General features: G+C 51.2%; 1 protein-coding gene across 2 annotated transcripts in view; it reads left to right on the top strand.

Annotated features, from left to right (window-relative positions):
• Positions 1 to 15,170, top strand: part of Inpp5d (inositol polyphosphate-5-phosphatase D) — a 113,062-nt gene that overhangs the window by 40,107 nt on the left and 57,785 nt on the right. Inside the window, exons 3-4 of one of the 2 annotated variants that reach the window (XM_070014580.1) lie at positions 8,241 to 8,391; positions 12,007 to 12,178. The exons of the other annotated variant lie outside the window; for it this stretch is intronic. Of the exons in view, the coding sequence (XP_069870681.1) occupies positions 8,241 to 8,391; positions 12,007 to 12,178 (323 nt within the window). The remainder of the gene's footprint in view (positions 1 to 8,240; positions 8,392 to 12,006; positions 12,179 to 15,170) is intronic. 2 annotated transcript variants of the gene reach the window in all.

The raw sequence follows: 15,170 nt of genomic DNA, 5'->3' as shown, positions 1-15,170 counted from the left end.
GTGTATGTGTATTTATGTGTTGGTACTGGGGCTTGAACTCTGGACCTCAAATTCTTGCATGGCTTTTTTCCTCAAGACTGTTGCTCTACCACTCGAGCCACAGCTCTACTTCCAGCTTTTTGCTGATTAATTGGAGATAAGCCTCTCTCAGGCTTTGAACCTCAGTCCTCAGGTGTCAGCCTCCTGAGTAGCTAGGATTACAGATGTGAGCCACCTGTGCCCGGTTCTAAACCTTTTTTATTTAAAAAAGGCTGGCAGGACTTTCAGGAGGGACTGCCTGGCATTCCACAGTTCCTGCTCTGCTCCTGGCCAACTTCCGCCCTCAGGGCTAGTTCTATTTCAGTTCTGCATTTACAGAAGGCAGACAGTGCTGGAGTTAAAATTACTGCCTGGGAAGATTTAGCCCAGCCAGAGTTCTGACCTGCTCAATCCACGTGGCCACCTCCTGCTCGCTGTGGCGGGCATTAGAGTCAGCCCTGAAACTGGAACGAGCAACACAACCATTCTCAGGGGGCACAGAACTGAGCTGCCCATGGTTTGGACACCAGCTGTCCTTTGTCTTAGAGACCCTGACCCCTGGGGCAGTTGGTGCGGGGGGAGGGGGCGCGGGGAGAAGAGGTTGCTCCTTGCAAGATCCAGCTTGAACAAGGCACTGGTGGCTCATGTCTGTAATCCTAGCTACTCTGGAGGCTAAGATCTGAGGATTGCAGTTTGAAGCCAGCCTGGGGAAGAAAGTCCATGAGACTCTTATCTCCAACTAGCTACCAAAGAAGCTGGAAGTGGAGCTGTGGTAGAGCACTAGCTTTGAGCAGAAAAAAGCTCAGGGACAGCACTCAAGCCCTGAGTTCAAGCCCCAGGTCCAACACACACACACACACACACACACACACACACACACACACACACACACACACACACACACACACACACACACAGATCCAGCTTTGACAATCCACATGTCAATTGTAAGGTATGTTTTGTACAATGTGCATCTCTCAACCTTGCTTATTTCCAACCAGCCTCTTCCGTGAGAAAACCTGGGGACCCCAAGGCTGAGCCTAATAATGTCCCTTCTCTTCAAGGCCCTGGGAGCCTCTGAGGAAGATGGGCACAGATACTAGACGCTGAGGCAATGAGAGCAGTTGAATCTAAGCTGAGCTACTGTCTTGCCAATGCCTGGTAGAAATGACCTTTCTGGAAATGGCAGGGAACTTGCCATAGGCCCAGAGACGTTAAAAGGAGGCTGCAGAAGAGATGGTATTTTGTTTCATAGTCAGAAGTAGATCCTATCTCTTTTGTTTTTTGTGTGATGTTGAGTTCTGAGCTGTGTTTGTGTGTGTGTGTGTGTGTGTGTGTGTGTGTGTGTCCACACACACATGCATGCACATGTGCCACTCCTTGGGCTTGAACTCAGGTCCTGGGTGCTGTCCCTCACCTTTTGTGCTCAAGGCTAGTGCTCTACCACCTTGAGCCACAGCAGCATTCTGGCTTTTTGGTAGTTAATTGGAGTCTCACAGACTCTCCTGCCCAAATTGGCTTCAAACTTGATTCTCAGACCTCAGCCTCCTGAGTAGCTAGGATTACACGCATGAGCCACCGATGCCCAGGCCCCTTGCTTGACTTTTTTGCTAAAAGCTGGCACTCTACCACTAGAGCCACACTTTCACTCCCAGCTCTCTTTGGCTGTTAGTGGGAGATTAAGAGTCTGCCTGGACTGGCTTTGAACAGCCATCCTCCCATCCCAGCCTCCTGAGAAGCTAGGACTACAGCCATGAGAGGCCAGTGCCCATCTCTGATCATAAATTAATATCCAGCCTATTGGTTTGCCTTAAAAAAAAAGTCTTCTCTGCGTGTGGGACATCCTACACTACCAAGTATATTTGAAGTAGAAAATTCTGCTGTTTGGGTTTGTTTTGATTTGATTTGATTTTCACAACCAGGCTGTCACATGAGTACCTTGCCTGCTGAAGGAGAGAAGGAATTTGTCCCTGATAAGCGGGTGAGACTCTGCAGAGCAGAAATGCCCCCCAACAGCCCTGGCCCCACCCCCTCCCCCGGAGAGTAACAGCTCACTCAGGGCTCAGATTAGCAGCACCCCTAGGGGCTCCTTCTCTGTTTCAAAATGACTTGGCATGTCTTTTGGGGAACAACATCGGGCAGGCTGGACCGGGAGGCATCCAAACCTGTCCCCTCCTGGTGGAAGTGTGGCCGATGCCACCCCCCTGATCTGAGCCCCAGCCCCCAGGCCATGAGATACACAGGTGCTGCTTTCCCACTGGCCCTTGGAGGCCTGCAACTTGATTGGCTCTGCTTCTATTTCCCTCTATTCCCATTTGCTCCCTCATCCCCTGGCTTGAAGCTCTCAGGTAGAGGATCTGCAGCAGATGATCTACTGCCCTAGCTCTCCATGGAGGGCTCCCCCTGTGTTTGGTGCCCTCTTTGGGCTCCAGTACCAGCCTTTCCCTGTGGTCTACTTTGCAGCGAGGTAGCCGCTCCCCTCTGCCAAGCTCAGGAGGACGGTGCCACCGCTGAGTTCACGCTCTCCACTCCGTTCTCCTGGGCTCAAGTGGTAGAGGGCTAGCCTTGAGCACAGAAGCTCAGGGACAGTGTCCAGGCCCTGAGTTCAAGCCCCAGGACCAGCAAGAATAAAACCAGCACGTTTGGCGGATGCACGTAGAGGGTTGGACTACGCATGGCTGCCCTGTAGGCACACCCAGCCTCTCACGGGCCTGGCCTGCTGGGCGCACTGCCCTTGATACAGCGCTTTTCAGGCCCAGCTTAAGGGTGACAGGTGCAGGCGGGGGGCGGGGGGAGGGCTGCTCCTTCCTGTGCTGCCCGGATGGAGGCTCCCACCCACGGGTCTAGAGCATGCTCCTCATCCTGGCCCGGTGTGGGCAGCCCCACAGCTTCTGTAATCCCTGCCTTTCTCCTCCTCAATTTCCTCTAGAATGTGCTGGTTCTCCAAGGAGAATCTGTGAAATTTAACCTGGGTCAAAAAAAAAAATTTTTTTTTGTGCCAGTCCTGGGGCTTGAACTCAAGGCCCACCTTTTGTGCTCGAGGCTGGCACTCTACCACTTGAGCCACAGCACCACTTCCAGCTTTTTATGGTTAACTGGAGATAAGAGTCTCAGGGACTTTCCTGCCTGGACTGGCCTTGAACCCTGTTCCAGTGGCTCACACCTGTAATACTAGCTACTCAGAAAGCTGAGATCCAAACACTGAGGTTAAAAGCCAGCTTGGCAGTAAAGTCAATGAGCTTCTTATCTCCAATGAAACAACAGAAAACAGGAAATGGAGTTGTGGCCCAGCTGGTACAGCATTAGCTTTGAGCAAAAAAGTTCAGGGACAGCATCCCAGAACCAGTGCCAAACACACACACGCACACACACACCCACACACACACAGAGTCCCCACCTTAAATATTATTAACTTTGAAGGAAGCAGTTAAGTTTCTTCTTTCTTTCTTTTTACTTCCTTCCTCCCTCTATCTTCCTTCTTCCCTTCCTTTTTCTTTTTCTCTCATTCTTTCTCTTTTTCTCTTCCTTTTACTCTTTTCCTTTCTCTTTCTTTCTTTTTCTTTCTTTCTTTCTTCCTTTCTTTCTTTCTCTTCCTTCCTTCCTCCATTCCTTCCTCCCTCCCTCCCTTCCTTCTCCCATCCCTCCCTCCCTCCCTCCTTTCCTTCCTTCCTTCCTCCCTCTCTCCCTTCCTTCCTCCCTCCCTCTCTCCCTCCCTTCCTTCCTTCCTTCCTTCCTCCCTCCCTCCCTTCCTCCCTCTCTCCCTCCCTCCTTCCCTTCCTCCCTCCCTCCCTCCCTCTCTCCCTCCCTCCCTTCCTTCCTTCCTCCCTTCCTTCCTTCCTTCCTTCCTTCCTTCCTTCCTTCCTTCCTTCCTTCCTTCCTTCCTTCCTCCCTCTTTCTTCTGTTGCTCCTATATTAGAGCTGGACCACAGGGTCTGGGCTCTGTTCCTTAGCTTTTCACTCAAGGCTGGTGGTCTTCCACCACTTGAGCCACAGCTCCACTGCAGATGAATTAAGTCTCATGAACTTTCCTACCCTAGCTGGCTTCCAGCTGTGATCCTCAGACCTCAGCCTCCAAAGAAGCATGATTAAGTTTCTAACACTGGAGTGAAGGAGGGTGCACCCCAAGCCATAGAACCTGGAGAATGGCACAAGGCTTCACCCTCAGAGTGCCTCTGGGTAGCCATTCTCTGCCCAGCCCACCTGTTCAGACAGGCTGCTTCACCCTTCTGGAGGTTTGAATACAACCCTGCATCCCCTATCTTCCTGGGAGCCAGGTCCACCACCAGCAACCCTGGTCCTCCAGTCTCTGGCCTCCAAGCTTTCCTGGCCATCAGTAATGGTTCTGCAGCCTTGCAGATGGGTTACCTGGGGGTGGGGGGGTCACAGAGGTGTAGATACCAGATTGCCAGTGTTCCCAACAAATGTAAACTGGCAAAGCAAGTTTATTAGAGAGAAAGGAAGGGGAGAAGACTGTTCGAGGAAAGCTTGAGTCCCAGCTAAATGGCTCAAGGTAAAGAATTCTAGCTTTCTAGGCTTTAAAACCCATGGGAGGAGTTCATGGTAATGATGGTAGGCTGACCCCAGGGAAAAGGAGGAATCTCACGGACTTTCCTGCCTGGGCTGGCTTTGAACCACGATCCTCAGATCTCAGCCTCCTGAGTAGCTAGGATGACAGGCGTGAGCCACGGGTGCCCTGCTAAGCAGGCAGATTTTCTGTACATGCGCAGATCTGCGCACATACAAGGTGGCCATCCACGGTTTTAAGTATGTGTAGGAGGTGCAGTGCATATGCATGAAGCCTTAGGTAGGCATTTGTTGTGCAGCTCAGGCTGGGGATGTAAGGGGTTCTGAGGCACTTGGTGACTCACTTTGGTTAGAACTGGCCCACTTTTTCTGCAAGCAGACCAGGAATTACCCCCAGGAGGTGCTAGGGGGAGACCACACTTAGCCCTCTCCTAGATGGAACTAGGAGGGGAGTGGGTGTACAGCATTCTGAGCCTGCCTCGCTTGCAGATCGCCTCTTACTTCTCTGGCCCAGTTCATAGCACTGGTCAATTGTAAGTCGTTTGTCTTTTCGTATTTCACATCTTTGAAATCGAACAAGCTAGATCGTTAGTGTCGTGTAGCTTAGGTTTCTGGCCCTTCAAACACATCTAACAGCGAGTCATCCATTAGCTGGAAATGCTTTGGTGTGGTGACATTTACTCACCACTGCTTTAACCGATTCCAGCGCAGAGGTTTTGCACTGTGTCAGACTCATTTTCTTGTTCAGCTCATGTTTGCTTCTGAACTTACTGATGTTCCTATTTAGAACACTCAGCTTCTGCTTATATATTTCTAGTTACCCAGGCTTGAGATTGCTAGTGTGGGCTTTGTGAAAACAAGGGAAACGATCAAAAAGAATATGCAAAACCTTTTGTTAATCACTCTGTAAATTTACTGAATAGCTTAAGCCGTCCATGCAAACACAGACACACCACACACACATATACAAACACACACACACACACACACACACACACACACACACACACACACACACACACACACATGCACAGAGGCACCCAGGCATGGTACACTTGGAGGGACAGAGAGACAAGCTGACAAATGAAGACAGATAGAGGCAAAGAGCCCCTTTAGCTTTCTTTGCTACAAATGGTGGCTCTTATTCCCTTCAGAAGGAAGCAGAGAAGTTAGATGCTGACCTTCACATTCAAAGCTTGATATGGAAGGTATTGTTACGATGATGGGTGTGGTGGGTGCTTGTGGTATACCACTGTAATCCTAGCTTCTCAAGATGCTGAGATCTGAGCATCTAGGTTCAAAGCCAGTCTGAGCAGGCAAATCCCAGAGACTCCTATCTCCAATGAACTAGGAAAAAAGCCAGAAGTAGAGCTGTGGCACCAGCCTTGAGCCACAAAGCTCAGAGCTCTGAGCTTAAACCTCAGTAACAGCACCAAAAACAAAAACAAAAACAAAAGGGTCAGGTGGCGTCCGTGGTTGGTGGCCAGGGGTGTTACCTTCACACAAGGTCAGGGAAGACCCAGAGGAGGAGTACCATGGCTCTCATTCTATTACCTGCACACAACTTGATCTATTGCCCCTGGTCTTCTGCCAGCGGGGACAGAGCCTAAGTGAAGATGGGATCTGCTTGGGCTAGGGGCTGCTGAAGGACCTCCACTTTCCTGCTTGAGCCCCAGGACTCAGGGGAAGGAGACCTGGCCACGGAGCATTAGAAGAGCCAGGAGGGATTCCTTCATAAACAGCAGAACTCGAAACAAGATAGGGTTTCCATGCAGCTTAGAACATTTTCTTGGCTTAGATAAGAACTGAATTATAAATTAGGTGTGATGGCACAAATCTGCAATCTTAGCTACTCAGGAGACTGAGATCTTAGGATCACAGTTCAAAGCCAACTCTGGAAGACAAATCAGAAGAGTCCTATCTCCCATAAACCAGAAAAAAGCTGGGAGTGGAAATGTGACTCAAGTAGTAGATCTCCAGTCTTATGCAAAACAATAAACAAAACAAAACAAAAACAAAAACAAGGGCTGGGAAGGTGGCTCAGTGGTGGAGCGCTTGCCTTGCATGCCTGAGGCCCTGGGTTCGATTCCTCAGCACCACATAAGCAAAAAGAAAAAAAAAAGCCGGAAGTGGCGCTGTGGCTCAGGTGGTAGAGCGCTAGCCTTGAGCTAAAGAGCTGAGGGATAGCGCCCAGGCCCAGAGTTCAGAACCCACGACCGGACCCAAAAAAAAACAAAAAAACAAAAACAAGCAAGAGCACAAGGCCCTGAGCTCAAGCCCAGGGACACCCCACACCACTACTACCCCTCCCTCACCCCCACCCCCACAAACACACAAGGGCTAGAGAAGTAGCTCAGGAGTATTTGCTTAGCATGGGCAAAACCCTGGGTTCCATCCCCAGTAAAGGAAGGAAGGAAGGAGGGAAGGAAGGAAGGAAGGATGGAAGGAAGGAAGGAAGGAAGGAGGGAAGGAAGGAAGGAAGGAAAGAAGGAAGGCAAGAAGGAAGGAAGGAAGGATCTATACTGCCTTTTAGAGGCCCTGGGCTCAATCCTCAGCACCAAAAAGGAAAATAATAATTTTCAGAACTGGTCTTGATGGTGAGGAGGCAAAAATAACGTTCCCCACCAAACACACCTGTGTGTGAGAACACACACACTCACACATACACATACCCTAGAAAACCACTGCTAAAACATTGAAAACAGATCTCTTGAGAGTGTGGTTACGCGTGATTTACCTTTTGTTTTGTTTCATGTTGTTTTTCAGCGCTGAGTCTGAACTCAGGGCCTTGCCCTTGCCAGGCAAGTGTTCCTCCTCTGAGCTAAATCCCCACCCCTGTGATTCATTTTTATTTATTTTTTATTAGTTTTATTTCTTATTTTTTTTGTCGGTCGTGGGCCTGAACTCTGGGCCTGGGCGCTGTCCCTCAGCTCTTCAGCTCAAGGCTAGTGCTCTACCACTTGAGCCACAGCGCCACTTCCAGCTTTTTCTGCTTATGTGGTGCTGAGGAATCGAACCCAGGGCCTCATACATGCAAGGCAAGTGCTCTACCACTGAGTCTCCTTCCCAGCCCTGTGTGATTGATTCTTATTAAAAAAAAAAAAAAAAAAAAAAAAGAATCTGAATTTCTAACTTTTGCCATCAAAAATAAATATTTTAATTAGCAAAAAAAAGAAAAACTTTTCCATCTTTTAACAAAAAGACAGCACGGGGTTTTTTTGTTAATTGTTATAAAGGTGATATATAGGAAGGTTAGTTACATAAGTCAGTAATGAGTACATTTTTTTTCCCCCTTGGGTCCAGTCATGGGGCCTGAACTCTGGGCCTGGGCGCTGTCCCTCAGCTCTTCAGCTCAAGGCTAGCGCTCTACCACTTGAGCCACAGCACCACTTCCGGCTTTTTTCTTTTTGCTTATGTGGTGCTGAGGAATCGAACCCAGGACCTCAGGCATGCAAGGCAAGCGCTCTACCACTGAGCCACCTTCCCAGCCCCAATGAGTACATTTCTTTTGGGACAATGTCCTCCTTGCCCTCGCTCCACACACAGTCTTTGGAACAACAGCCCTCTGGCAGGATGTGAGGCTGTGAGGTGTGGGCGGAGAGCCCCGGGCTTTCTCAGGTCTGCGGTCAGTGGCTCCCAGCATCCCCGGCTCAATGATATTCCAAGGCAGCTGACAGCCCAGTGTGTCTGGTCCTCAGGCCTCGGAGGGCGTCCCCATGAGGTTCTTCACGAAGCTGGACCAGCTCATCGAGTTCTACAAGAAGGAAAATATGGGGCTGGTGACCCACCTACAGTACCCCGTACCCCTGGAAGAGGAGGACCCAGCCGAAGACCCGGAGGAAGACACGGGTAGGAGGGGCGGGGAGGGGGTGTCTCTGCAGTCTAGCCCTCTACGTTCCACATTGTAGACTTCTAGAGAGTTCCGGATCTGCTGGAGAGTGGGCAAGACATTGGCTAACAAAAGTTTGGAATTCCTGTCTGTCTTAATGGCTTTGTGACTTTGGGAAAATTACACGCCCTGTCTGAACCACGGTCTCCCTTTAAAGAGGGGCTGCAGTAACTCTTTAGGATATCACAAGAGGCTAGCCTTGAGGGGAGGGAGGAGGGAGCTAAGGGACTATGCCAGGCCCTGAGTTCAAGCCTCAGGACCAGCATGAAAAGGGCGGGGGGTAAAAATGTTGCCCCAGAGTCTGGTATGGAGAGAGCAGTGCTGCCACTACCGTTCTCATTATAATTTCACTGTGCGCACAATGAAGGAGGAGATCCTTGAATGGAGGCAGAAGGACAAGGGGGACAAAGCTGGGTGTGGTGACTCTAATCTCAGCAGCCTGGGAGGCTGAAGCAGGAGAATCTCAAGTTCTAGGCCAGTGTGGGTGACATAGCAAGATCTGTCGTTCCCCGCCCCCCCCACCCCCCCACCGCCAAAAAAAAAAGGAATGGGGACAGTGTGGGGAGAAAAACACACAGCCACTAAAAGAATATTGGCAAAGATAAATACAGTCCCAAGATACAGACAAGGCACAGCCTGCCCCAAACATCATGCAGCCAAACCCCAGCTGACAAGCCACATCGACAAAGTTGTGTCCAAACAGAGATGTCCTGGAAACGCTCTCCTCTCCCCTCAAAGGTTAATTCTTGTGTGTGGGGTGTGTGTGTGTGTGTGTGTGTGTGTGTGTGTGTGTGTGTGTGTGTGTGCGCACGCGCGCGTGCATGTATGCATGGACATGCACACACACATGCACACAAGTATTTAGGTTGAACTCAGGGTCTGGGAGCTGTCCCTGAGCTTTTTGGTTCAATGCGGGCATTCTATCACTTGAGCCACAGGTCCACTCTGGGCTTTTTTTTTCTTTTTTGCTGATCCTGGAGCTTGAACTCAGGGCCTGGGCATTGTCCTTGAGCCTCTTTGTGCTCCAGGCTAGCACTCTATCACTTGAGCAACAGCACCACTTCTGGCTTATTCTCTTTGTGTGGTACTGAGGAATGGAACCCAGGGCTTCATGCATGCTAGCTAGCCAAGCACTCTACCACTAAGCCACCTTCTCAACCCCCCATTTCTGTCTTTTTGGTGGTTAATTGGAAATAAGAGTCTCATGGACTACTTTCCTGCTCAGGCTAGCTTTGAACCATGATCCTAAGATCTTAGACTCCTGAGTAGCTAGGATGACAGGCATAGCTCCCAGGGCAAAGGTCAATTCTTAGCAGAAAACCTCAGGCTTGCCTTGTTGAACCTCTCAGCTGCTCAAGGCTCTTCCCTAGTGCTGGCCTGGACCCTGCCTGTCCTTGGTGGGCCATGCCTGGGTGTGTGCAGGGCTTCTTTGTCTGTCTCTCCTGGGCTAGTTGGGAGGACCAGGTGGTTCACCAGTCCTCTCCCTCCCCTCCCGGTGGCTGCCCAGCTCATAACTGCCTATTAGAGGACAGATTGGAGAAGCTCCCCCCCGCCCAGTCCTGGTGGAGGAGCCAGAGGGGCTACAGCTCCAGGGGACCCAGGTAGGCCATGCCCTACTTGCCAACTTTAGTCTGAGTAAGAGGAGTCCTTGGGGCTCAGTGATGGCTGAGCTCAAGTCAGAGGGGACACGCCACGTGCGAATCGGTGATCATTCGCGCATGTCCCAGCTGTGCCACCCAGGGCCACAGGGCGGCCTGGGCCTGGGCCCAGACCCGGGAGCGATGTCCGGCAGGTGCTCTCCTCACATCCCCCCCCCCACCTCCCACCTCCCCACCGCAGACACCTCCCTGGCTGGCCACGCCCCGGGATGCTGTCTGGAAGTCCTGACACACTTCCTGTTCCGACTGGAAAGGAAAGCCCAGTCGCATGATTGCTAGCTTCACTTCCCCAAATGCGATTCCCAGTGGTCAACAGGACCCAGAGCAATGGGACATCCACCCTCTCACCCCCGGTCCAAGATGGCTAATTCCACCCAGGTCTTCTCAAGAGGCTATACTTCCTAGGGTTCAACACAGACTCAAAAGTATCTTTAAAAACCTAGAGGGAGAGAAGTAAAATGTCAGTCCATCCAAAAGAAAGTCCCGCCAGGTGCTGGTGGCTCACGCCTATAATCTTACCAACTCTGGAGGCTGAGATCTGAAGATCCCAGTTTGAAGCCAGCCGGGGCAGGAAAGTCTATGAGACCCTTGAATCTCCAATTAGCCACCAAAAGGCCAGATGTGAAGCTGTGGCTCAAGTGGTTGAGAAAAAAAAAAAGCTCAGGGGCAGTGCCCAGGCCCTGAGTTGAAGCCCCAGGACAGGCTTTTAAAAAGTCCCCAGAGAGAGCCATGGCTGAGGGCTGGGAGTGGCCAGCGGGTGTGGGAAGGGATCTGGGCAGGGAGTCCTAGACTTGAGGACTCAGAACCGTTGCCTACTTGTGGCATGTGCAGGAAAGGAGCTACAAAGGATGAGCAAGGGGCTGGGAAGGTGACTCAGTGGTAGAGCGCTTGCCTTGCATGCATGAGGCCCTGAGTTCAATTCCTCAGCACCACATAATCAGAAAAAGCCAGAAGTGGCTCTGTGGCTCAAATGGTAGAGCATTTGCCTTGAGCTGAAGAGCTGAGGGACAGCGCCCAGGCCCAGAGTTCAGGCCCCATGACCAACCGGGAAAAAAAAAAAAAAGGATGAGCAAAGGGCTCCAGCCTGGCTCAGTGATAGAATGCCCAACTGAAAGGCATGGGCAAGGGCCTGTCCTTCAAACTAGTTCATGTTAGTTCATGTTGATCATTTAACATTTCAAGTTGAATGCTGGTGGCTCATGCCTGGAATCCTACCCACTCAGGAAGCTGAGATCTGCATGGGCAGGAAAGTCCATGAAACTCTCATCTCCAATTGACTAGCAAAAAGCAAGAAGTAGACGTGTATTCAAGAGGTAGAGCACCAGCCTTGAGTAAAAAAGTTAAACCAGAACATAAGTCCCTGAGTTCAAGCCCCAGCAGCTGTGTGTGTGTGTGTGTGTGTGTGTGTGTGTGTGTGTGTGTGTGTGTGCGTGCACAAGGGAACCCTCTCACTTTTTAAATTTGTCTCCAAGGGTGTGAGGGGAAAGAGACTGGAGGGCAGAGATTGGGGGGAAGAGGCAGAGATTGGGGGGAGGGTGCAGAGTGAGAGGACTCAGTCTCATGCGAGGTACTTACCTGAGTCCCTGAGAGCCAGGCCTGTCCTGGGGCCCTGCTCTGAAGGTCCCTCTATCCCCGGGCCTGGAGAGGCCAACTGACCAAGAAAGGGGTTGTTTAAACTCCGCAATGAGACAGACATAGAGGGAGGCCCCCCATTTGGGGATCAGGAAACCAAGTCTACCACAAGAAGCAACCTGTCTAATCAGGGAGTCTGGGAGGAAGTGGGGAGGGGAGGAACCATGGGGTCCAAATGGGGTCCTGGAAGTTGGTGGGCGGGACTTCATGGCACTGTGGTGGCATTTGGAGGCGGGGTTATGCAGCCACCTCCTCACCAAGGGCATCTGCCACTGTCTTGGGTAGAGAGTGTCATGTCCCCGCCGGAGCTGCCACCTAGAAATATCCCTCCACCTGCTGGTCCCTGCGAAGCCAAGGAGCCTCCTCCTCTAGCCGAGACCCCCCGAGGGACCGAGGTCAGCCGGCCCAGCCTCTCCGAGACCCTGTTTCAGCGGCTGCAGAGCATGGACACCAGTGGGTGAGTGTCCGGCTGGGGGGCAGGGGAACGTGAGCATTCCTCAGGCCTGTCCCCAGCACCCAGGTCCAGGCGCTAAGGTGGACACTGACTTCCACCGTGAGGGTGATGACTTCAGCCCTACACTTGACAGCCACGTCCAGCTCTGCTGCTTTCGTTAAGAGCAAGGTGGAAAATGATTTCTTTCTATTCAGCCATGATTATCTCCCTTGAAGTTACTTTGTCCTTTGATTACTTTTGGATTAACATCTAATGTTTTTCTTACTGTGTTGGTTTTTTGGTTTGATTTTTGTTTTTGTTTTTGTTGGTTGGTTGGTTGTGGCGCTTGAACTCAGGATCTGGACACTGTCTCTGAGCTCTTTTGCACAAGGCTAGTGCTCTACCACTTTGAGCCACAGTTCCACTTCTGGTTTTTAAGTGGTTAATGGGAGATAAGAGTTTCATAGGGACTTTTCTGCCCAGGCTGACTTTGAACCACAATCCTCAGATCTCAGCCTCTCAAGTAGCTAGGATTACAGGCATGAGTTACCAGCGCCCAGCTCTTAATAAGGTTTATGATCTCCTTATATATTAACCCGTGGTCCATCATCTTTGGGGGGAAAAAAAAACCTATCTTCTTATAATCATGCTAGTAATCCTAGCATTTAGGAAGCCAAGACAGGAGGATCACAAGTTTGAGGCCATTCTGGACTACACCGTGAGACTTTGTCAAGATACAAACAAATGAATGAATGAACCACCCCTAGCTCCTTGCTTAAAGTTTTGGAATGTTTTCCCAATCATAAGATTAATTCTTTCAGTCATTCCCTTTGTCAGTGCAAGACCACTTTTATGCTTAGAGGGCCACTGTCATTTTTGTGGATGGCACTCACCACCCAAGGTCACCGGCAGTCCTACAGCATTTCCTAAGTGCCAACCACCCTGGAAGGCTGCACTTGCTTTTTCCTGTGAGGGAGTGTTCCTTCAAAGTCACACTGGAGTGTCAGGGAGGGTAGAGTTGGGCCTGGGAAATTCAGAGTAGTGGTCTACTTCCCATGCCCAGCTTCAAGCCAGGCAAGGGGCTGGCCACTAAGAGGCAGAGAGCAGAGAGATCACGGGTGTGTGTGTGTGTGTGTGTGTGTGTGTGTGTGTGTGTCTGTCTGTCTGTCTGTCTGTCTGTCTGTCTGTCTGTCTGTCTGTCTGTCTGTCTGTATGTATGTATGTATGTATGTATGTATGTATATATGTATGTACCCGTGCCTGTGTTGGGAGTCAGGGGACTCAGGCTGACACAAATGGGACCCTAGAGCTTTAAGTATCCAGATACCAATATGCTAACCCCTGCATGTTGTGTACTTGTCATTCATTGCTAGCTTGGACCTCATGCTGAGGTCCAGCGTGAATAATTAGCCATCTTGAGGGGCATCCGTGGGACCCTCTGAGCCATGGACAGGAGGAGCTAGTCCCTGAGGAGGGAGGGAGCCTCCTGGAGCTCCCCCCCCCCACTTTCCATGCTCCCAGCTAGAGAATCTTCCTCATCCTGGCACCTGATCGCTCCTGTAACTACACACACACGTCCTCTGTGCCCAAAAAGACATTGCAATTGGGGACTCCCGAGAGGGCTTGGTGCATGAGCGATTGCACAGGTCTCGTTGATTAGGCAGTGGAGGATTAATGGGGAGCACAGCGAAGGGCTTGGGCTGAAGACACGGAGCTACGTCAGGCCAGACATGGCGTCTGCCTCTTCCCAACAGAAAACCAGCGGGCAAGGAGCCCTTGGCTTGCCCAAAGCACAGAGAAGCTGGAGGGGGAGAGGATATTCCTGAGGGGACATGGAGGGCACCCCTCTTTCTAGTCACCGACCTACCAAGTTCAGCTCCTCCATGAAGCCTTCAAGTTGTCCCCTTGGCCAGGGAAGCCTTCTCTCACCTCTGCCAGTCACCAGGTCTTCATGTTGTCTCCTGCGTCCTAGACCAGCCTTGCTGGTCATGGGGACCCTCCTGAAGTCACAAGCATAAGATAAAGCAGCCCCACTGCACAGAGGGGGTGCCATGAGCGTCTGCACTGCCTGCCCCGCGCTGCGGCCCAGCGGTCCCAATCCCACCAGAAGACAGGTCGCAGTGCGCATGTCCACATGAGCAGCTCACACAGGAGACTCCGCCTGCATGACACAAAATGGTCCTGCTCGTGCCCGCTCCATCAGGCCCCGTCGTATGGTAGGGGAGGCTCATCTAGTGCAGATACGCCCCAGAATTCCAGGGGCCTAATGCCCTGAGTCCCTTGTGGGACCAGGCAGAACTACACGAATTACACACACAGCAGGTGCTGTCCCTTAGGTTTTGTTTGCTTGTTTGTTGTGCCCAAGGCTAGCACTCTACCACTTGAGCCACAGTTCCACTTCCCAGACTTTTTGGTGTTAATTGCAGATAAAACTCTCACAGACTTCCTGCTCGGGCTGAATTCAAACCATGATCCTCAGATCGCAGGCTCCTGAGTAGTGAGGATTATAGGCGTGAGCCACTGGCAACTGGAAACAGCATCTTGTCTTTCCATAAATAACCTCTGGTTCTATGGGGTTTACCATGTCCTGCTGTCCAGTCAAGAAACTGCCAGTGCCCCCCCCCACCAGCTGCACCGCCTTCCCCTGCTCTGAGCCCACATGGAACTGGCCACTTTCCTTGTCCCCCATAGATGGGGCCGAGGACTGCGTCCAAGCTTAGTGTGGATGATGAGTTCTCCATAGCATGGACTCATTCATGTGGGGCAGAAGGCATGAAGTGAAACCACTCCAGTGCCTCTTAAATTTTGTTTGTCTTCTGGTCCCAGGGCTTGAACTCAGGGCCAGGGTGCTATCCCTGAGCCTCTTTGTGCTCTAAGCTAGTGCTCTACCACTTGAGCCACAGTGCCACTTCTGGCTTTTTTTTTCTGAGTAGAATATTGGAGATAAGAGTCCTGCCCAGACTGGCTTCAAACCATGACCCTTAGATCTCAGCTTCCTGAGTGGCTAGATTATAGG

This window comes from Dipodomys merriami, unplaced genomic scaffold (assembly GCF_024711535.1).
Source record: "Dipodomys merriami isolate MVZ:Mamm:240054 unplaced genomic scaffold, mDipMer1.0.p SCAF_1, whole genome shotgun sequence".
Classification (NCBI taxonomy): Eukaryota; Metazoa; Chordata; class Mammalia; order Rodentia; family Heteromyidae; genus Dipodomys; species Dipodomys merriami.
This window is presented reverse-complemented; position numbering and strand designations above follow the sequence as displayed.